The sequence below is a fragment of the Macaca nemestrina genome, chromosome 9, assembly GCF_043159975.1.
Source record: "Macaca nemestrina isolate mMacNem1 chromosome 9, mMacNem.hap1, whole genome shotgun sequence".
Taxonomy (NCBI): Eukaryota; Metazoa; Chordata; class Mammalia; order Primates; family Cercopithecidae; genus Macaca; species Macaca nemestrina.
In genome coordinates this window covers 91,183,480-91,205,989 of record NC_092133.1, presented here as the reverse complement: position 1 = coordinate 91,205,989, position 22,510 = coordinate 91,183,480, and the positions used below count along the sequence as shown (strand labels likewise).

Below are 22,510 nucleotides of genomic sequence, written 5' to 3'. Positions count from 1 at the left end.
AACTCCCCACCCCATTTGATCACAGAAGTCTTTTGTGATTATTGCTGCTGTGTGAAAGAATAGTAGAAAGCACTTTGAGTTTGTTTTCTTCCACACAGAATCCCCATTTCACAGATGAGAAAATTGAGGCAAGAAACTCGCCCAAGGTCGTGCACATTTATAAGTGGCAAAGACAGACTTTGAAATCAGAAAGTCTGGCTCCAGAGCCTATTAACCTTTCTATAACAGTGTATCTCCCAAATGGAATTCTAGGCAATTTTTATGCAAATTATTGAAAATGGTCACACATGATATTTACAAAACACAAGGGAGAAAGGGAACAAGGGCGTGGGAGCCAGGGAGTGGACACAGTCTGGGAATCGTTCTGCACATATTTCTGGGATTCTGGCCCAAGAGAGGCCAGATCCCTTAGTGGCCGGGGTGTCTCTGGGAAACTACCCAGCAAGGGCCAGTGTGCCCCTGAGCCCAGTGGTATTTGAAGGGTTCATTCTAGGAAGAAGAGTCTTCTGGGGTGAGCAAAGTCCTGGCAAGACAGTTTCATTTTCCTGTGTCTTTGTCTCCTGCACCCCACTGGCTTACACACACACACACACACACACACACACACACACACACACACACGCTGTCTCAGCAGGGACCACTGCTGCCTTGGGTCTGTGTTTGGCAACATGGATCCCCAGCTCAAGTGCCAGAAAGGCAGTTACAGGTGTGGCTCATGTGCAGTAATTAGAGTGGTCCGAAGAACTCTCAGGCCAGGGATCCTGAACAATGGTTCTTTCCACCAAGCCTGAGACTTGGCTTTCTGTTTCCTTTGGACTCTCTGGGAAAGAAAATCCTGGGAATTCCCATTCCTAGGTCTGAGAAAACATCTCTGTTAAAAGTTGACCAGGAGGGCACAGGGCCCCACCCTGCACAACATGAGTCTCGGGCAGGGCATGTGAGCAGCTAGCCTGACCCCAAACAATCGCAGCTCTCAGGGCCTAAATATAGCCCATGCATCTGGCTGTTTTTATACTCAGTTGCTTGGCTCTGATCGACCAAGCTTCCTGTCTAATCACCACTGAGGAACTGAGGGCAGGGGGCTGCTGCCCACCACTGCACCTGGCAAGGATATCCTGCTGCCCCTCCGCAGCTGCAAGGCACCTGCGTCCTACACACCAGGGACACATTTTGCACTGCTGGTTTCTCCACAAATCGTCTGGTCAGACTGGATATGCTTTGGGCCTTGTTTCCATGGGACTAAGGGGCCAGATGTATCCTGGGTGAACCCTGGCTCTATTTTGCCAGTGGGAAGGTCTTATTCCATTTTCTGGTAAACATTCCAAGCAGGTAGCATGTGGTTATCACCGAGGAAAAACAAGATGTTTTTGATCCTTTCTGGTAATTTGTTCTGGGCAAACAAACTTGTTTTTCCTGAGTCCAGTCCTTTTGCAATCATGCTGATTTCATCCTGTGCTGTTTATTATTCTCTCTGGTTCTTGAGGCCTGTGCTGGCAAGACAGTCCTATTTTAGGAGACAACACTCTCCCATAGGGATCTTTGCTTTATCTTCGAATATGTTTGTTACCTGAGACACTAGGTAGCCAACAGGGCATATGAGAAATACCCTAAGCCCTATGGAGAAAGAAAGCGGGAGCTCCCCACAGGAACCAGTAGGAAACCACAGAGACCAGCCTCTAACCTTTGAAATTATGGGGTTGAGGTGAGCTGAATTTGCAGCTTTTCAGATTGCCTCTGAACAGCAAATATCATGTTGATTAAAAAAAAAAAAAAAGGTGTGAACTCCTCAGCTGATTGCAGAAGTGTACCTTTTCCCTTTTTCTGAGCCACTTGCTAGTGATTTTTCTGACCCGTAATGTTCAGAAATTAGATGGATAACACCTACCTTAAAAGTGACACTTATCCAAAAAGGTCTTAAGTAATATTGTAATAACTTGCAAAAGCAAACCAACCAACCAAACAGGCTGGTGCTTAGAGAGGGTCTCCTGCTCCACTGGCTTCCTGTGTGCCAGGAACTGGCCTGCTCCTGGCTGGCAGGTGCATCTTGACCTGTGACACCACATGCACTTCTTAGCCAACTCTGCCTCGGCCTCACCTCACTCCCAGAAGCTTTGCCGGCTCACTGCTCAGCTATCTCCTGACCCTCCCAGTGTCTGGCCGCCTTCTCCTGATGAGGAGACCCCTAGACACAGGACAGACTGGCTCCATCTTTGTGCTTCCAGGGCTGAGCACAGGCCTGGCACAAGGCAGTCACTCAGTTACAGCTGAACAATGGGACAGGAGCTGTCCTACACCTGAGGTTGTAAATAATAGCTTGGGAGTGCAGTTACCTGGGAGCTCCTGTTTGATTTGTTTTGTACCCTCTCCTAGGCCCTGCTTCCATCCCACCTGAGCCCCTGGCCTGGAAGATTCTTGGGGCCCTCCTGATGCTAAGATTCTGTGGCTCAGGGTGACTCTATTGCTCATCATCCAGGTCACTGTAGGCTCCCACCAGTGACGCCTGCATGTTCCATGGCAGCTTCTCCTCAGGCACCACCCTAGTCCTCCAGGCATGCACAGAAATGAAGGAGTCATGTCGGCTCCTAGAGCAGCAAGTTGTGGCTCTTCTGCCACACATCGTTTAGGATAAGAGTTTCAGAAGTTAGAGCAGGGAGTCAGGGGAGACGCAGAGAAAGAAAAAAAAAAAAAAAGAAAGCTTGGTTCTCACTTCTTCAGTTCAATACAGCACGCCTTTATTGAGCACCTAAGGATCTATGCTGCCAAAGGAGCAGAGTCGCCAAAACAGTGAACAGGCCTCCCCTGCAGCTGTGTCTGTGATGATGGAGCTGGGTTGGGGAAATCCTGCTGTGACATTTGCCCTGACAAACAGTTCCGCACAGCATGGTGGCTTCCAAGCTCTGCTCTTGATGGGCACCCGTAAGGAGCTTCTACATGCTTTAGAGATGGAGCTTCTCCTATCTTTGCAAGCCTTTGTGGTTCTTCCCTTTAAATCTGCCATCCATGGACCTCAACAGGAGACTAATTTGGTCTTCAGTTTGCTCTGTTTTAGACAAATACTTCACATGACTGATGTAAACTGTTGCATAGTTTCGCAAAGGCTGTCTCATTCATTCCTGAAATTCTCCATCAGTCACAAACACAAATTGTTCAGTATCTGGCCCTAGGGAATTCAAAGCCCTTTCCTCAAAACAGACATTTCTCCTTATCATTCTTCCTTCCGGGGAAGTATTGAAAGTCATCCCCACCCACTAGAAGAGAGAAACACAAGCCCAGAAAAGGCAAGAGGTACACAGGCACCCACTGGACAGTGGTGATGGGGCTGAACACTGCCTTCCGGAGCTGCTGCTGGGCAGCCGTGGACTCTCATCCACACAGGGCAGCAACCTCTCAATGCCATGTGGACCCTCGTCAATGTGACTGAATGGCCGTGTTTCTTGCAGCAAGCTCCTTCTAAGAATCCCTTTAGGTCTCTCTGATGAAGTAAAGACTGATTTCTGCAGAGAAAGTGAGATACTTGTGGCCTTATTCCTGGTCTTACCTCTGTGCTGGGGCTGAGCTGTGCCAGACTCACAGGGTGACATTGGAGGCTTAGAAGCCGGGGACGCTGTGGTGAGGTGACGGCTGAAAGCAGGCTAGATCTCATACCTGCTGGCAGGCCCTGCTTTTCCCAACAGTGTTCCTGCGGGGCAGCATGATATGAGGGCAGACAAGAATCTCACATGAAGGAAGAGGACAGGGGCTTGTGGATCCACAGGGTTTCCGGGACAGGCACTGAGTAAGCGGATGAAGCTAAAGCCGCAGGGGCTGGGCAAGCACTGCTCTCCAGTGCAGGAAAGGCATGGTGTGGACAGGGCTGGCCACACAGATCTGACCCAGCAAGTTCCTAGCCCCACAGGCCTCGGTCGGCTTCCTGTGGGTGCTCATCTTGGAGCCAAGAGCTGGCTGTGGGAATCATGGTGCTCAGGCTTCAGACAGGTAGACGCACAGGCGCTCCATTCCTCAGGCAGTGGCCATCAGTCAATGTGACCAGCCGGGGCCAGCCACTAGGGCTCAGTGTGCACCTGCCACTGCTGGGGACTTTGGAAGAGGCAGGTGTTGGCCAGTTACTTGGCCTCCACCAGCTGCTCCAGGCGCTGCAGCATCGTCAGACGCAGGGCTTGGAACCTGGAGGGAGACATCGCCAAGAGGACTCACTGAGGCTGGACAGGGCAGGGAGGTGGGCAGCAGAGCGAGGGACCTGCAGATGGCCAGCTCAGGAGATCCCTGCAGCAGCCTCATCTCTCCTCTGCCAGAGAGAGGGAAGGCTGTGGCCTGCGTCTCATGAGGAGCAGTGAAACCGGGCTGCGGACTGCACAGCGCATCAAAGCAGAGTGTTGTCATTTCTATTGCAAAGACTCTAATACAGACAACAGCACAGTGGAGTGGACAGGGCGGTAGGGCAGAGATCAGGAAGCCCATGTTTCAGCCCAGATTATGCCATAAGCTATGCGGCAACCTTCCTTGTGCTGGGCCTCAGTGTCCACTCTGTACGTTAAATGGACCCACTAGTTGACCCCCAGATCCCTTTCAGCTCTCAAATCCTACAGGGTCAGGACCGACTGCAGAGTGGAAGATTCCCTCTGACTTTGGTCTCCTCTGTCTGCGTGGGGTCTGGCTGCACAGACAGGAGCCTGTGGAGGATGTGGCTTTCCGTGGGCCATTCAACCAGAAGCTAATATCCATCCTTTTCCCACCCACCCCAGGCCCTCTCAGTGAGCTCCTGCCCTTTCCTTCCTAGCTGCCTCCCTGCCAGCCCTGGGTGGGGTGCCCTCCACAAGTCCTGCGCCACAGTTCACTTTGCTGAGGGGGAGACGTCAGTGGGACTACAGCCTGGCTAACCTCATGCAGCCGGACCCTGGCGTGGTGTCCCCAGGAGCTGGCAGGTGACACCTGCTCACCTTCTCATTGAACTGGCCCTCTGCACCTGAAAACATCAGCTGAGGCTGGGAGTTCCAACATCTGCCACTTTGGAGAAGGCTCAGAATTCCCACTAGGACGAAAGGCCCCGACCAGGCCAAGTCTGCCTCAGCATGCCTGCTCCTTGGAGCTGCATCACTAGCAGACCTCAGAAGCTTGACCCAGCGCCCACCTGGGTTCCTGCCTGAGTCTCCTGCCAGGTGTTCTGCAGCTCATGCCTATGCTGGTGAGGATGCCAAGGCTGGATGGGTGATCAGGGCTGCGTCCCACCATTTTGGCAAGCTGTCACCCCAGCGTGGTGGCAATACCAAGCAGGGGGCCAGAGGGCGATGCCAGAGAGCCAGGGTTAGCAGGCCTTCCCATGCCAGGGCACCGGTGCCCATGGAGGAGACAGACCTCCCAGCTGGCACTGGTGCTGTGCCTTGCAGACCTGCCCTGATGTTCAGGACTCATGACTGGCTGTTTCAGTGCTGCTTACTTCATGGTCAGTTTGATTATTTCTCTTTCTTCCTCTTCTTTTAATTTTTCAACAAAACTGTCCAGCACCGGCATTTCAAACTTAATGTACTGAGCGACCTAGAAAATCCAAGAACATTTTAATGTGCTTTAAATTCGAAGCCAAAAGTATGTTTTTTTTTTTCCTCAAGGCTTCCACAGGGGCCCATCCAGCCAACATCTTGTATCCATGGAAGGAGCTGCCGCTTTTCCCACCCCACTCCCACACTGCTGGGTTGTGTACAGATGCCAGGACAGGAGCCTATTATTATCTCAAAGGCAACTGTTATCCCTGGGAGGAAATATTAAACTGAATATTAGGAAGAGCATTCAGTACAGCAGCCTTGTCACATTGGGTGCCCTCTGGGCTGGGGGGTAGGGAGGTGGGAGCACCATTGTTTCTAACAATGGAATGCAACTGCAGCAGCCTGAGGGATATGGGGTCACTGGGCCTCCTACCTGAGGTTCAAACCCTGTAAGCGTCTTCTAAGCAGAGGAGTTTGGAAATGCACTCACTGTCTGGTCAGAACTCAGGCTATTGGTAAGACTTAAATAGCTCCCTGTCTTCCACAGGTGCAAGGTAGGGCCTAGTTAAAAACCCTTTGCATAGGTCTCTCACATAATGACAACAAAATACATTCCAATGAAGGAAAAGACTTTACTTCCCTGAAAGGAAAAGGACAGGGCCATGGTTTTATAGGACTCAAATTCTTCTTTTCCCTAAGCTGTTGGCGCTGGCGGTCACTGATGGGAGAGGGAGGGCTGGTGCCTTCCTGTGCTGGGCTGGGAGCCCTTCAGGAGGGTATGGAGCTCCTGGAGACATCACCTGAGAGGGCTCTGGCCAGGAGTCCTCGGTAGGCCTCGTCACCCAAGAGCCCCTCACCCTAGAGCAGGCCTCCCTAGCCTCAGCCCCCACTCACGTCATGGGGGACTTCCACGCCCAAGTCAGCTTCCATCAGGAACATCCTGGCGATCTTCTCACACGGCCCATGCAGGATTCTGGAAATCAGTGGGTACTCGCAGTCTTTTAATTTTGTCCGCTCTGAAAAAGAAGATGGTTTACAAAAATCACGGCAGATTAGTCACCTCTCTCTGTTCCAGATTAAGAACTGATAGAAAATGCACGTCTAGGGGCAAAGGGAACCCTACCTAAGAACACAGACCTCTCTAATAGCACTGCCCTGAGAGATCCCTGCTCATGCTGAAGGAAGGCAGAACAGGGCCCCCAAATCTGCCACTTTGGCATAAGGATTAAGTGGAGCAGCTGGCAATTGAGAAGAAGAAGATGCAAGTGAGGCTCTTTGCCCTCCCCTATTTGCCGAAAAGCAGGACATAAATTTGTCAAGGTGTGCCCCTGCCCCTCTCCAGGGAAGGATGGAGTTAATCACCAGAGACAACCTGAGCCCCTCCTAAGTCTGGAGAGGGCACCAGAGGAACCTGCACAGCATGTCCCGGTGAAGCCTTTCCGTGGGACGACAGCTCCCCGTGCAGTGGCCTTCCGGCCCTTCGCCTCCCCAGAAACTCAGGCGCTTCTGCTCTGTCCTGTCACTTCCCTAAAAACTTACTGCTCTTTTGTGAATATGCTATTTAAGCCCAAATTCTAACCACTCATCCCTGGATATTCCAAAGGGCATGCATGATGCAAGTGTTAACAAACTTCTGTCTGTTCTTCTCCTTAATCTGGCTTTTGTTAATCTAAATACAGGGCCTCAGCCAATGAACCTAAATGGGTAGAAGGAAAAGATATTTTTCCTCCCCTACAGTGTCATTCCGCAAAGGTGCAGCTTGAAGAGAAACAAGATCTGAGGGGGTGGGAGAAAGAAAAGCTGAGATGGGAGAGCCAGGGCCTGATGCACTGTGACACACACCCCACCCTTCCTGACTCAGCCCCAATGAGCTAGGGACCCATCCATTTACTGGAAGAGGCGGAGAGGGAGGCTTCCTACAGCTTGGTGGGATTCTCTTTCAAAATCCTGAAAGAATTAAACTTAATGTACTGAGCGACCTAGAAAATCCAAGAACATTTTAATGTGCTTTAAATTTGAAGCCAAAAGTATGTTTTCTTTTTCTTAAGGCTTCCATAGTGTGCCCGGCTTTGGATGGGGGAGAAATATTCATACTGGGAGGCACAGTGTGCCCCAGCCCACTAGGCAAGCCAGCCCAGAGCCCGTCTGGGAGGGAGTACAGTCGGTGGGGAGGGGGCTTGCTGAACAGGCAGAGACCTTTTGCTTTTATGATCCAGAAGTGGGGCAGGTACTTACCCCCAGACTCGTGAACGATGTAGAGTGCGAACTCACTGGGGCCGTCTTCCACCTGCACGGGCAGTCACAGGAAGTCAGATCACAGTGCTTTGAGATGGGAGAGAACTGAGAGGATCCTCTGACAGTAACTACACCCCCAGTAACACACACACAAGCCACAAGGAACCTGCACTCTCCCAAACCCCTCTTGCTTGAAATCTGAGAGTCAAAAGCTCAGCAGAGGGACCCTTGCTAAACTTTCTGCCCAGGAGCCACAGGCAACTTTCCCCAGAACCCCACCCCCAACAGAACAGCAAATCACTGGCATCCTGGGGCAAGGCCGCTCCTGGCCAGGCTTACCCTAAATTTGTTCAGCAGCAGGGTGAGCACCTGCAGGGTTGTCATGGTGCTGTTGACCCTCACATTGGTCACGGACCCATAGGCCGGAGTAAACACGGAGGTCTGTACCAGGAAGGGAGAGAAGATCAGGGCAGGCCCCGAGGGGACAAGGGGCTGACATCACGATGATGAACAGACCCAGGCAGCAGGTGACGCTGGGAACACTTGTGCCTGTCCATTCACGCTGATGCACACACAAGCTGTTCCCAGACCTGGGGGACACTCCGGGAAGCTGTAGTAGTGCACGCCTTCCAGAGGCCTAAGGAAGATGTCTACACACCCAGAAGGGCCAGCTCTCTGGACCCGAGGAACCAGGACCATGGAAGTCATTCACAAGGGTGGGGGAACCAGTCTCTCCTTCACTCTATTGATCAAGTCACCAGGTGTCTGTTGATTCTAAGGTTGAAATTTCCCCAGTCTGTACCCTCCTCTTCATTCTCCCAGCGGTGCCTAGCAGAGGCACTGGTCACACCCCATCAGCTTTCCAATTTGTTCCCTTCTGGTCTTAGTCCCTCTAATCTGTACTCTGCACCGCTTGCCTACAGGCACAGACTTCTAAAACCCATGCACCTCCAAGTGAGGTCTAGCCCAGCTGCATCCATACAGTCTCGGCTCCCTTTCCTACCCTGCTCCACACCACCTGAATCGGAGTCCGCGTTTGTAGAAAACAAGGCCAAGCAATCTGTGCAGTTTAATGTGAGAAGCATTGTTTGAAAGCATGGATCTAAAAGTATCTGAAGGCTTCCTGGGGCCTGTGCAATATCATCTGTAGTTCTTCTCATTGCCATGTGCGTATGACACTATGGTTGCCTAACAAGCACCCTGTGCTCCAGTCATAGAGCTTCTTCACAATCTGGCTGGGGGGCGGCGGGGGCACATTATATTTTGCAGGTATCTTGCCTTTGCCTAAGAGACACCATATATGAAATCAACCAGGACTCTGCCTGACACATAAGGAAATAGGTCGGTCCTCAATAAACACTAGCGGTGTACTGAACCCAAGATTTTACATACAATCATTGATTTAACATTCATAACAACCCTTTGAGGCACCTATAACCAGTTCCCTTTTCTTAGAAAGGAATCATAGGCTTTAGGAGGCTACCCAGCTTGTTCAGAGTCACTCATCTAGAAAAGACAGAGCCCTGACTCAAAGGATTCCATGATTCCTGAAAACCTACATGTTACCCCCTTGGTGCTGGTGCCTCCCAGCGAACGTGACTTCTCTGCAGGTGAACCTCCCCTTGCTTTTCAAACTCAAGTTTAGATTCACATATTCCTCCTCTGAGATCCTAGCTCTGTTTTCCCAAGGAGGTAGCTGAGGCTCAGAGAGCTCGAGGACCTATTCAGTATCCCCCACTGGTCCCTGCTCTGATAAGTACAGGCACATCTGGGAGCCATTGTGAGTTCAGGTCCAGACTATCACAATGAAGCGAACATCTCAATAAAGTGAGTCACACAAATGTTTTGGTTTCCCAGGGCATATACAAGATATGTTTATACTATACTGTAGTTTCTTAAGGGTGAGATAGTATTACATCTCAAAAATATGCAGGCCTTAATTAAAACTACTTTATTGCTAAAAAATCTGACACAGAGACACAAAGTGAACACACGCTGTTGGAAAACGGCACCGACAGACTTGTTCAACACAGGGTTGCCGCACACCTTCAATTTGCAGAAAACGCGGGTGTAGTAAAAAAAAAAAAAAAATGCAGATGTTTACACCTTCCATCTGTAACAATCTGCGAGGTACAGTAACAAGAAGCACAATAAAATGAAGCATGCTGTGCCAGAGTGAGACTCAACCTTGATCTGCTTCCCCCGGCTTGATTCTAGTTGAGGTGCAGAGTGACTCAGTTACACAGAAAGCCAGGACTGGGATTAGGCCTTCTTGTCCAAAGAAATATGGAAGAGAGGGCCAGGTGCAGTGGTTCATGCCTGTAATCCCAGCACTTTGGGAGGCCAAGGTGGGAGGATCATGAGGTCAGGAGGTCGAGACCAGCCTGGCCAATATGGTGAAACCCCGTCTCTACAAAAAATACAAAAATTGGCCAGGCATGGTGGTGCACACCTGTAGTCCCAGCTACTCAGGAGGCAGAAGAATCGCTTGAATCCGGGAGGTGGAGGTTGCAGTGAGCCGAGATCATGCCACTGCACCAGCCTGGGCTACAGAGTGACACTCCATCTCAAAAAAAAAAAAAAGAAAGAAAGAAAGAAAAGAAAAGAAAGAAATGTGGAAGAGAGGAGTTAGGCTATTTCAAAAACACAAAAATTCTTGTTAACAAGACACTGTGTTTCTTCTGCATGAAGCCTTTTCTCAAGGTGATACCAACCAACTCCAAGTAGGAAAAAAGGCCCGGTGGCTACTTTCTCATCTCTAACCACAAATGGTTTCTCTCTAACAAAATGCATTGGAATCCAACAGGTCAGGCAGTAGAAGCAGCTACAAAGTTTTACCCAGTCTGGAAATAAAACCAACATTTCTGGGAATCACAACAGTTTTGGAAAATGACCGAGTGAAGTAATAGTGCACAGTTCCAAGAAACAAAACCTGGAACTATCTCAGAAATTCAATGCTAGGAATTATTTATTTTTCAATTGTTGCCTCTGACTCAAGGAATCTGTGTCCTGATTTCTAAGGACATTAGTTCTGTATGGATGTTGAGCGTAGTGACAAAGGGCTTCTTGTACAGTGATTTTCTTTGGGACTCCCCTTACTCACCCAGAAGATGGGGGAGCTGGTGTCCCAAATGCTTACGATATTATTCCCTGTCCTTGAAAGCAGTACTTTTTTTCTGGAAGAATGGATGCACATTCCATAGGCTAATCTGTCACTAGGAGGAAAAGCTGCCCTCACTGGGTGACGGGCCGAGACCCCGTGTCGTCTGGCTGAGTAGCTCTTCCTGATAGTGCGGTTCAGACGGAAATGAGAGGCTGCGTGAAAACCCTCACTGTTCATTTCAAAGGCTGCGGAGTGCTTAGGACATGGTGTTCCTATGACACTGGCAATCACTACAATAAGGTTTACTGTGCCAGACACACTTCTTAGTGATGAATGAGACCCTTCGAGGAGAAGCAAACGTACCAATGCTAAACCCCACCATTCAGGGGAGCAAAAGAATCCCCCCTGCCTGGCTTTTTTTCGGTAAGGAACATAGAACTGGAAAATACCTAAACTATGCATATATTTTGGAAAATTTTTGAGTAATTCCTTAAACTAGCATAGCAATCTTTATTTGAATGCTAACAATGGGTACTCAACACATTACACACTAAACCCCTTTTGGAACAAGATTTAAAGAATACTCAAGTCATGTTATGTGTCCTTGGGCTAATCTACACCGTTGTTAATCTTTGCCTAACTTCAACCCTGGGTCCCCTTTACTCTCTCGGGAAACTCTACTTTGGAATAGTCCTGGATTTTTCTGGACTTAGCAAAGGCAACCCTATTGTCATTCATTCACTCACCACAAGCCTAGCAGGGGATGGAAGGGAGATCCTGAGATTAAAGCAGGGTCCCTTCAGCTTGCCCAGCAGAATTCGGCTTCATTCCAAAGTCCAGGGCACCCCAAGTGTGGCTTGAATGGCCCCTGGATGGCCTAACCTGGGACACCTGCTGCTTCAGATCGGACCCTGAGACCCTCCCCCTGGGCCCCCTCCCTGCCATAAGTCATCCTCTATCAAGAAGGGCAGCTGCTTCAACTGGAAATCTCAGTTTGCATTTCCCAGTGATGCGGGTAGTATGTGGCTTGTCACAGGACGCTCCATCCAGGGCCTTGCCCAGACAGCCAACCATTCTATTTATAGTAACAATCAACTTATCCTGTTACAGTTCAGTTTGTTTATAGAATGATGTAATTTGGGGAAGGAAAGCTTTTCCTGAGGTCAGTACAATGCATCCTTAGACAAAAGGCTGCATGGTGGGAATCTGGGGTCGTCCAGGTTCTCTGGGGCACAGACACACGTGCCCTGGGCACACCCCTGCTTAATTATTCAGTGTGAGTGATGGCTCGATACACAGTGTTCCCAGGGATCAACCAATCACGTGCGGGGGGAAGCCTCCTAGAAAGCGCCCTTGTTGAAGATACATTCAGCGTTACTGTCTGCCCAGGGCATCTTCGCTTACTTGCCAGAAATCTGTGTGACTCATGAGGATGGACTGACAGTGAGAATGTGCTGGAAAATGCATAGGTCACAAACGGGGCTGTTATGTGGATGCAACCTGGCAGGAGCTTTTTCCTCCTGAGGGCACAGGAATGCCAGCAGCCCCCACACAGGTCATGGTGCTTGCTGTGCCTGTGCTCAGGGCTGGCTCCCCATGTACCCAGGGGACAGACCAGGCTGGGGCATCACCTTATGATTGTAGAAGTGGCCATTGATAGAGAACCGGTGTCGCCGGATGCGCTGGGCCTCACCGGGGGCACGGCATTTGAGCCTCCTCTGGCTTATGCAGCTGGCGTCGCTCTTGGTCCGCATCAGCTGGGGGGCCTCCTCTGCCTCCTCCAGGGGCCCTGCATGAGAAATGGATGAGAGAATGGCAGAGTGGGTGATGCTGACAGAGCAACTGCCTGCTGTCAGGAGGTCTGGCTCCCTAGAGCTCTGTGGTCATGTGCATTGGGGCAGATGGGGACGTGAGGGCCATTCCTGGACGGGAGGCTGGATACTCCCAGCTTGCAGATAGGAAGGTGAGACCCAGACAGGGTATCCTGGGTCACAATGTCATATGGCCATACCCCTCTTGGTCTCTATCTTAGGGTGCCCACGGAGGTCCTTGGTGGCCCCAGCCCTGTCTTCTGAGCCCCTGCTCTGAAACAGGCCCTTCAGAGTGCTAAGGGAAGGGGCACAAAGAGGATGCATGAGCAGGTACAGAGGATGAGGACGAGGTCCCAGAGGGAGGCGAGGGGCCAGGAGGGTGCAGTGCCCTCTGTGGATGCTCCTTTCCCATAGCACACATAGGGCAGGGGACTCAGGCCACCCCTACACTGTCACCTCCCAAACCTCTGCTCACTTTTCCATAAAGAGGAGCGAGAATGAGGGCAAAGCGCCTCAGAGGCAGGCACCTGGGTAGGGGTCCAGCAGGTGAAGCCCCTCTTTTGCTGGGGCACAAAGCTGTCCTTCGGAGACTGTGGTTGTGAGCCAAGCCCCTCTGCTCCTACCCTGGATGAGGCAGGGTCTGGGCAGCTCGTGGGCTCCGCTTACCTGAGCTGTCTGTAGAACTCTCAGCCTTGTGCACTGGCTGAGTGCTTGGCCCCTGGGCTGTGATGTTCCCGTCCTGGGGCGATGGCTCCTTTCTGAAAAGAGACAACTGCGGTGCTGAGATGGCTGCTGGCAGAGAAAGGGAGCTCAGGCCAAGGAGAAGAGACCAGCAGCCCCTGGGGCAGGACACAGGCGGGAAGCACGGCAGGCTGAGGTGAGGCCTGGATTTCAAACTGAGAGAGTCAGTCTGAAACAATAAAAGAAAAGTAGAGGCCTCCCCCAGCATCTGCTGGACGGAAGTGAGGCTGGCCTGAGGGCTTGTGCTGGACTGTATCACACAGACACATGGATGCATGAACGCAGTCAGGGCCTGCACATTCCTAGGCACCAGGTTTAGCCAGGCCAGCAGCTGTGTGCCAAACGGGCTCACTGGGCTTCCCAAAGGCCTGGTGGGGTGTCAGGCAGGGGCCACCTAGAAGGGCCCAACCTCCAGGCCTCTTAGCAGGATGAACCCCAGGCCAGGGCAGCCAGTGCTGGGCTGGAGAAGGAGTGAGTATGATGGGACAGAGCCCTGCAGCCCGGGGAACCTGGGGAGGAGAAGACAGACAGGATCCTGGAGAACACATGGGCACCAGCCGCGACTGCTGTCTGTGACTGCTTGTACCTCAAGGAAGGGCACATGTGAGTCACACTTGCAGCCTTCCTAAGGAATCTGACTTTATGATCTAATTCTGTGTGGCTCAGAATTCGCTGAGTGACGGGACACCTAGGGATGTGCCAGGGCTGTCAGGGTGGTGAGTGCTGTCACAGCATGGGTTTTATGTGAAATCTGAAGGGGGTAAAGCTCTGAATGTGTGCTCTCTACAGGAGTTATTACTGGAGAAGCAGGCAAGGCCCAGCTACTAACTGCGTCTTTTGGGAGTGGGCTGAGGAGGAGATAAATGTGCATTAAACAGTAAGGCAGGCAGGAGACCATTTCCTCCTGACGGAAACATTTTTCTGATATTAAACAAATCTAATGTGAAATTCTGACAAATTTATTTTAAAAATTTTGACATTAAAATGAAAACAGAGTAGTAAGAGGCTAAATTTGTGTGCATTTTTAAGATAGAACAAGAGACGGCAAGACATGTTCAGCTTGCACAGGTGCTGGGAGCCCTGCTGGCTGTAGTCGTCCCTTCTTGCCACCAAGGTGGCTTGGAGGAAGTTTGAGAAACAGAAATGGAGGTCATGGGAGCCTGGAACTTTCTCCAGGAGGGAGGGAGAGGCCACTCTGGGTGAGGCTGTGGACTGAGGCAGTCACGGGGCATGGCGATGAGGCTGGGTCACCCTCCCATGCCAGTGTCCCATAAGGGAACAGGGCTCCCAACCTGAGGCTCGGGATATCCCCAACCCACACCCCAAACAGGGAGCTTGGGCTGAGCAGGTGTCACAGAAGCCACCGGGTACTCACGGAGGGCAGTTGGGCCGTCCAGGCGTCCATGAGGTGGAGGGGAGGTGCACCTGCTCCCGGTCATCCTGCATCTGCAGCCGGATGGGCCGCCTCAGCCCCCAGGCAATGTTGAGGAGCCCCTCGATGATCAGAGTCCCTTCTTCCTGTGGGGGTCCACACATCAGCCCTTCCCCCAAAGCAGCTGCCCACCTTCCCTGTGCCCCCTAGGGATGGGATGCTCTGGACACTTCTGCCTTGCACCATCCCTCCTCCTGAGTGGCCCCATCCCCTCGGGAAGGACCATCAGCCACTACGTGTCCTGAGGCGTGTGACCAGGCCCTGTGGGAGGAAGCCTGAGATGTGCTCAGCTCATGCCTGGCCAGGGACACAGCCCGGAACGCAGTGGGCTGAGTCAGGTGTCCCACAGGAATCCAGCTGCTGGCCGGCAGACACGTCCACACTGCAGTGAGGAAGCGGTTCCAGGAACGCACAGTCTGTCTGCTTGTGCCAAGCAGGGGACCTCTCTGCCCACACTGCACCTGGGAGGGGGGTCCTGTGCCACCAGTTCCTGTGCCACCAGGCCTGCAGGATCCCACGCCCACCAGAGCAGAAGTGGGCACTCTCTGTCCTAGCTGTGTCTCAGCCTCACCCTTCTCCTGGTGCCTCCCGAAAGCAGCAGTGTCGACTTGCCAGGGCTGACAGAGAGGCTTGCTTTTCTCACCACTGCTTAGACATCACTAACCTTATATCCCATGCCAGAATTTCTACAACAGCCTTCATCCCATGTCCCCAACCTGCCTCAGTGTCCCTAAGTCTGCAGGTGGCATGGTTCCTCTCCTGCTGCCAACCTGGGGCCCTAATCAAGAGTCCTCTGCAGGCACCTTGCTAGTGCTGGTTGGCACCCCTTGGGCCCTTGATTCAGTGCCTCTGACCTATTCCAGGCCTCTGTCTCTGCGAGACCACGCCAGGCCTCTGTGCCAATCCCAGTCACTCTGTGCGTTTAAGCCTGGCCAAGCTGAGTCATTTGCCAGAATTCTTGCCAGCAACCTCGGCTGCCCTCTACCCAGAGCCGCGGTCTTGAAGCTACGCACTCCTAATGTGCTCTGACACTAGTCTTTCCACAACTAACTTGGAATATCATTCTCCCATTGCCATCTCAATCAACATTTAATTTTCTTATTTATTTATGTTTTATTGTGGTAAGGACATTTAACATAAGAACTGCCCTCTAAACAAACTGTTAAGTGCACAATACTGTATTGTTCACTGTAGGCACAATGTTGCCCAGCCCATGTCCAGGACTTACTCATCTTGCATAGCTGAAATGTTATATCAGTTGCACAGCAACTCCCCACTTCCTCCTTCCCTGCCCCAGGCCCTGCAACCACCATTTTTACTCTCTGCCTCTATGAGCCTATTTTAGATTCCTTATATAAAGGAATCATGCAGTATTTCTGACCCATATTTTAGATTCACAAATCCCATTTCTCTCTCCTCGTTGGCACTAAAAGCCCCGTGAGAACAGGGATGCCATGGAAACTTCTTCGTATCCCTGGCGGGACTCAGGAAGACCCTGCACAATGTGGATTTCATGGTAAGTTAGCAATGGGGTTTCTGGGTTCAGACATCCTGCCATCCACAGAGAAAACAGTGTATCCAAAGGTTATCAAAAACACACACAGCTTCCAGATATGACCTTGCATTATCCGCTAAAAAGGAAAACAAACAAGCAGAAACCAGAGCTGTTTTTGATACTCGCTGGTGCTCTACAAGCACAGATGTGTCACTGAGCTCCCTATGAAGGAGAGGCCAGCACGGATCTATGGAGTTCAAAGGTCTATGGCGGGTTCTGTTCTTGCCTCTTGGTCTCGGGTGCCTCTCAGTGGAGACAGCTTGTGGGGATGGCTCACTCATGGAGACCCACTGCCCTCCAGCCCCAACCTGGACTCCAGGCAGAGGGAGATGGAGGAGACACAGCCCCAGCCATGAGGGGCTCAGGACGCAGAAGGAGATGCAATGCAGCTTCCTGGAGAGGGTGCTTGTGCACTGCACTCTGGAAGACCAGTGAGGGAGGACAGGGAGGAAAGCTGAGCAGGACCTGCCTGGACAAGGTCGGGGGCTTGGTTGTACTGGGGCAGGCTGGCTAGCCATGACTCAGGCCAGCCACCCCTGCACAGGTGACGTGTGTGCCCCCAACATTGCCACCCACCACGGTTCACCCTCCCCCAGCTTGGCCGCATCTGAATGGGGGGAAAGTCCTATCAGCCAGCAGCAAATTCTCCGTCTCCCTCCTTTTAGTCTCTTGACTAATCTGCTCATTGCTAATAAATTCAAAGAAGAGCCAGCGAACTAGACAAAGGGTCTACAAAAGATATAAGAGTTTGGGCAAGGTGAGAAGTGCCATGTGCCACTGAAATCCTGTTCACTGTCTCAGGCACTCCCTGCTCCGATGCCTTTGTGCATATGAAATTCCCACCTAGAATTCAAGAACTTGGGACTGCCAGTTCCTCTTGCTTGCCTAGGGAGTCTGGGGTCTGCCCAGTACTGAGAGCTCAGGCTTGGGCTACCTCTGGGGGACTCCTCTTTCTCCCCCACCTGCAGCACAGGCAGGCGTGTTCCAGGTGAGACTGTGGCTGGGGCAGAGGATCTGTGGCCTGTCGGGGGAGTGCAGGAGCTTCCCAGGGACTGCCTCCCTCGTCCTTGGCAGCCTCCTTTGCTGGCATGGTCACTCCTGGACAGAGGCGGTGGCTTTCTAATGCTGCCCAGGTGCTCCTTGGCAGCCCCCCAGCCCCAGCCCAGGCCCAGCAACCGGAGCGATCCTTTGAAGCAGAAGCCAGACTGCAGTGCCCTTGTTCAAACCCTGCAGTGTCTTTGCCTCCCTCTTGGAGGGAAACACAGCATCCACGCCAAGGTTCACTGACCCCCTCCTACATGGGCCAGTCTGCAGGCACCTTGCTGTGCCCTGAGCATGTCCGTCTGGAGCACCTCACCACAGGGACTTTGCACGTGCTGCCCCCGCCACCTGGAATGTGCATTTTCCCATTTTTTTCAGGTTTCTGCTCCAATATCTGCTCTGAGGGAAGACACCCCTGACCAATGTTCCTGTGGCAGCAGCCTACCACAGCGTCCCACTGTGCTGCTGTGCTTTTCCTTCAGGCAGCTCTTGCTGTTGCCTGAATCACAGCACCCACTCATCTCTGGCTCTATCTCCTCCATTACTAGAATATGAGCTCCAGGGGGCCACACCTGTGTGTGCAGTCACAGCACACAGTAGCACCTCACATCTGGTGAACAAGTAAACAAATCCTTAGAAAGCACCCCATCTGGGGTGTAAGAAGACCAGGGTCAGACCCCGCCGACTGCTCTTGGTCCCTTGGGAGCAGGGTGTGTCTCTCCTAAGAGCAGGCCTAGGGACCCAGCCTCAGCTGCCTCCAGGCTGGGGTCCTGTGCTGCTGATTTTTCATCAAAGTTGCCGAGGACCTGGCCCAACTTCACAGGAGTCATGATGGGCTGGTGTAATACAGGGTGGGAAACAAGCTTTGGGGCAGGGGTGGCCCTGGGGCAACCTGTGAGGGCCCAGTGGAACCCCTCCCTCTCCCAGTGCCCCTAGGTGACCAGCAGTGCACCCACCCCTTTCCTGCCCTGCAGCGTAAACATTCCCCAGCCTCCTACTGGCAGAAAAACACCTCCAAGCAGGCAGCTGGGCCAGGCCCCGCCCTCCAAGCTGTTTTCCTAAGAGAGCCTTCCTGAGCAGGCTATTTTTGGTCCTCGTGACAGTGATTGATAGCTGGTGGGAAGGTATAAAAGCAGCTGCCTGCCGAAGCTCTTCAGACAGCTCAGGGAAGAGTCTGGCACGGTTTTCTCTGAGACTCAGTGCACCGTCCTCCTCCCAGCGACCCCACCCTGGACCCCCTGCCGGACCCTCCACCCTTTGGCCTCCAAGCTTCCCAGGGGCTTCCTTTGGACTGGACTGTCCCTGCTCATCCATTCTCCTGCCACCCCCAGACCTTCTCAGCTCCAGGTAAGAGGGAGCAGCTGCCCTTGGGTTTGAGACAAAACACAAGGACTTTGTTTATGTTTGAGGGCAATTCCCAGCCTGAACTTGCACAGCCTCCCTATGGGTTAGAGAAGAGGGCTGTCTGTAGAGGGCTTTGCATTTACAAAGGGATTCAGGGGTTATTTCATGTGTTTCCTACAACATCCCTGCCAGGGGTATTTATAACCCTGTTTTACGGATGGGTAAGTGGAGGCCTGGAGAGGTGGCCTTGTCAAAGGTCCCAAGGTGTGTGGCCGATCCTGGTTTTAAACCCAGCTTTCCTCTGACCAGTGTTTGTTAGGTTGGTTTCTCTTATCTGTGCACATTCTGAAACAATAAGGATAAAATCTTAAGCCTTTGGGTTTTCAACGTAAACAGGAAGAAAGAGCCCAGGAGTCCGAGCCCTGGTCTGGGCTCTGTAGACTTCGAACTGCTCTCAGGGCACCAGATTCCTACAGGCAGCCCCAGAGGAGTGTGGGGACACTGAGGGGCGGTGGGATGCATGGCAGGCCCTCACCACCTGGCCTCTGTTTCCCAACAGGTTGCCGCCTCCTCTCGCCAGGGTGATGAGGTCCCGGCTTCTGCTCTCTGTGGCCCATCTGCCCACAATTCGGGAGACCACGGAGGAGATGCTGCTTGGGGGTCCTGGGCAGGAGCCCCCGCCCTCTCCTAGCCTGGATGACTACGTGAGATCCATATCTCGACTGGCACAACCCACCTCTGTGCTGAACAAGGCCACGGCCCAGGGCCAACCCAGGCCACCCCACAGGCCAGCCCAGGCCTGCCGGAAGGGCCGCCCTGCTGTGTCCCTGTGGGACATCACCGCACGTTTCAGTGGCCAGCAGCCCACACTGCCCACGGCTGATGCTGTGGACCCCCTGGACTGGCTTTTTGGGGAGTCCCAGGAAAAGCAGCCAAGCCAGAGGGACCTGCCGAGGAGGACTGGCCCCTCTGCTGGCCTCTGGGGTCCGCACAGACAGATGGACAGCAGCAAGGCCAGGGGGGCCCCCAGAGGGAGGCTCTGTGAAGCCAGGATGCCTGGGCACTCCCTAGCAAGACCATTGCGGGATGGGCAGCAGAGCTCTGACCTAAGAAGCTGGACTTTGGGGCAGCCTGCCCAAGCCATGGCCTCCCCCCGCAGCCCCCGCCCCAGCAGTGTCCTCAGAACTCTCTACTCGCACCTCCCGGTGATCCATGAACTCTGACCCCTGCCCAATAAAGGCTTCTGCAAAGAGCTCGGTGGGTCTACATCTCCCGTCTTCCCCCATGGTGGTCACTGTCCCTGGCAGGTCTCTGGAACAGAAATGCTTTTCTGCAGAGGCCCCTGCTGGGGCAGTTCACAGTGAGACCAACCCCCTCTGAATATAACAGCCTGTCTCACATGAGATGTTACCGATCCCGTTTGCTCTGATCCTTGCTGGCTGATCACCTTGAGCAAGTTACTTAACATCTGTGTTCTCAGTTTCTCGTGGGTAATATGGGACTAATTACTGGCACCTGCCTCCCAGGCCATTCTGACGCGTAAAGGCATGTAGGAGCCCATTCGCTGAGTAGCTATCGTCATCGCTGGTGGGGAAACTGGTGGTAAGGGTATGAGGGTAGTGGGGTGCCAGCCCCCCAGGTGTTTCAGAACAAGGCCTCAGGCACTCCCAAGTCCGCCTCTTGGCCTCCACTTTCAAAGTCCATGTTATGTGAGGCCCAAGAGAACACATGGAGTCTTAGCAAATGCACTGATGTATTCCAGGGGGACTGTCACCTGGCACCACTGGGGCACTCTGCTGGCTACAACTCATACATCCTGTCGTGGCACTGGGAGAGTTCCCCCATGACGAGGGCCAAGACAGAATCTGTACCACTCAGTCCTACCATCCCCACCCCCATCTCACCTCCACCCAGGGGGCTCATGGCATGGTCAGGGTCCCAGTTGTGGGTGAGAAGCAGGGCACTGTCCAGCTGTCCTTCACCGGGGAAGTCCAGACGTTCTAAGGCCCAGGCCAGGGCATCTGGAGTCTGAAGGACCCCAATTCCTAGAGGCATCTGGCAGCAAGAAGGTGAGGCATCAGGGAATGGGAATCAGGCTGCCTCTGGTCAGCGGCAAAAGGACAGAGAGAGGAGAGGAGGAAGATTGAGCTGGGGGCGGCAACCAAGCTCACCTGGGCGGGTCTCTGCCACCTCCTTGCTCTGCGAGTTGTCAACCTAGGTCATTCTCTTTTTTTGTGGCTATTTTTAATTGCTTTGGATTTGTTAAATGTTTGTCTTCTGTTACGTTCAGACAAGCAGTTACCCAGTTTCCTTATCTATAAAATGGGGACATCAACAGTGTCCTTCACACCCTGCAAGGGCTGGGAACCTGCTCATACGAACTTGGAGCTGCAATTGTGAGCACTGTAGACAAATGTTTGTATCTGTCACAGCCCACTGTGTCTCTGTGGTGGTCTCAAACCTGCAGGTTCCTGTCTTTGGGCAAACGTGTGGGGCAGGTTTTGGCCAGGGCAGCCTTTAGCCAACCATCACCCTCAGGAGAGATCCGGAGGGCCCCCGACCAAAGCAGAGGGGCCGAGGTCCAGGCTTGCTGGGTCCAGCCTCACTACAGCCCCTTCTTCAAAGCATCATGAAATTGGGTCAGAGGGGAGAGTCCAGCAACTAGGATGAGGTCAGCAGACTCCTCCATGCTCAGAAGCTGCCTCGCTGCATCTGGGGAGGTCAGGCAGTTTGAGGAGACCCACCATCCCCGGGCTTCCCCACTAATACCCAGCTTTGTGAAAGAGGTCAGTGGCACCTTTGGAAGGCGCTCCCTCCCCGTCGAATACAGGTTTGTGGTGGGGGCTTCTGGCAATGTCCCAAGCTCCTGCAGAGAGGCCCAGGGGAATTCCTTTCCCTTCAAGCTAAGCCTCCTGGTGGGCCCTTGTAGAGCAGTTGCATTCTCCTTCCTACTTGCCACTGGAGTGGGGGTGGGGAGAGTGGAAAGGGGAGTAGAGAGGGGAGTGGAGAGGGGAGTGGAGGTGGGGGTGGGAGTGGAGAGGGGAGTGGGGCTGGGGGTAGAGAGGGAATGGAGAGGGAAGTGGGGGCGGGGGTGGGAGGTGGGAGTGGGGGTGGGAGTGGAGAGGGGAGTGGGGCTGGGGGTGGAGAGGGAATGGAGAGGGAAGTGGGGGCAGGGATGGGAGGTGGAGAAAGGAGTGAGGGTGGAAGGTGGGGGTGGGGGTGGGAGTGGAGAGGAGAGTGGGGCTGGGGGTGGAGAGGAGAGTGGGGGTGGGGGTGGGAGGTGGAGAGGGGGGGTGGGGGTGGGTGGTGGAAGGTGTTGGTGGGAGGTGAAGAAGGGAGTGATTGGGACACAAGGCCCTGCCCAGAGCGGGCAGGCTGGGAAGCGCTTTGCGGCTCCCAGAAAACAGATGTTCTTGGAGCTGGTCAGTCACTTCGGGGGCCAGTGGTCTGCCAGGCCTTCGGAGAGGGGACGGGGCAACTCTCTCAAGGCGGGATGTTGGTTTTCCGCACCCCTGGGAGAGAGAGAGAGTCCTCGGACCAGGGGAAGCCCCTTCCGTTTCTCGCATTGCTGAGGGGGTTCCAGGGCCTAGGAGCGGGACTGGGTGTGGAGCGCGTCCGCGGTCACCAGGGGGCGCCGCCGAGCCTCGGCGTCGCGCCCCAGGCGGGCGGGGCCGGCACGCAGTCCCCGGAGAGGGTTCCGCCGCCTGGGGCTCACTTGCTTCCCGAGAGCCGAGAGCGGTGGGTTTACACAAGGACATTTCCCGGCAGTCC

General features: G+C 53.3%; 2 protein-coding genes across 5 annotated transcripts in view; one reads left to right on the top strand and one right to left on the bottom strand.

Annotated features, from left to right (window-relative positions):
- Positions 1 to 3,641: 3,641 nt before the first annotated feature.
- Positions 3,642 to 22,510, bottom strand: part of LOC105486580 (Ras association domain family member 4) — a 34,372-nt gene continuing 15,503 nt past the window's right edge. For all 4 annotated transcript variants that reach the window (XM_011749474.3, XM_011749476.3, XM_011749473.3 and 1 more), the window contains exons 4-11: positions 14,743 to 14,885; positions 13,293 to 13,384; positions 12,447 to 12,604; positions 8,052 to 8,153; positions 7,713 to 7,764; positions 6,372 to 6,493; positions 5,435 to 5,532; positions 3,642 to 4,164 (exon numbers count right to left, since the gene is read on the bottom strand). In XM_011749474.3, the coding sequence (XP_011747776.1) occupies positions 4,104 to 4,164; positions 5,435 to 5,532; positions 6,372 to 6,493; positions 7,713 to 7,764; positions 8,052 to 8,153; positions 12,447 to 12,604; positions 13,293 to 13,384; positions 14,743 to 14,885 (828 nt within the window). In that variant the 3' untranslated portion in view covers positions 3,642 to 4,103. The remainder of the gene's footprint in view (positions 4,165 to 5,434; positions 5,533 to 6,371; positions 6,494 to 7,712; positions 7,765 to 8,051; positions 8,154 to 12,446; positions 12,605 to 13,292; positions 13,385 to 14,742; positions 14,886 to 22,510) is intronic.
- Positions 18,519 to 19,991, top strand: DEPP1 (DEPP autophagy regulator 1). The gene is made up of 2 exons (XM_011749472.3): positions 18,519 to 18,742; positions 19,299 to 19,991. The coding sequence occupies exon 2, from the start codon at positions 19,324 to 19,326 to the stop codon at positions 19,960 to 19,962; it is 639 nt and encodes a 212-aa protein (XP_011747774.1). The 5' UTR covers positions 18,519 to 18,742; positions 19,299 to 19,323; the 3' UTR covers positions 19,963 to 19,991.

Coding starts and splice junctions, on each gene's coding strand:
- DEPP1 (XM_011749472.3), top strand. CDS start 19,324: ATGAGGTCCCGGCTTCTGCTCTCTGTGGCCCATCTGCCCACAATTCGG.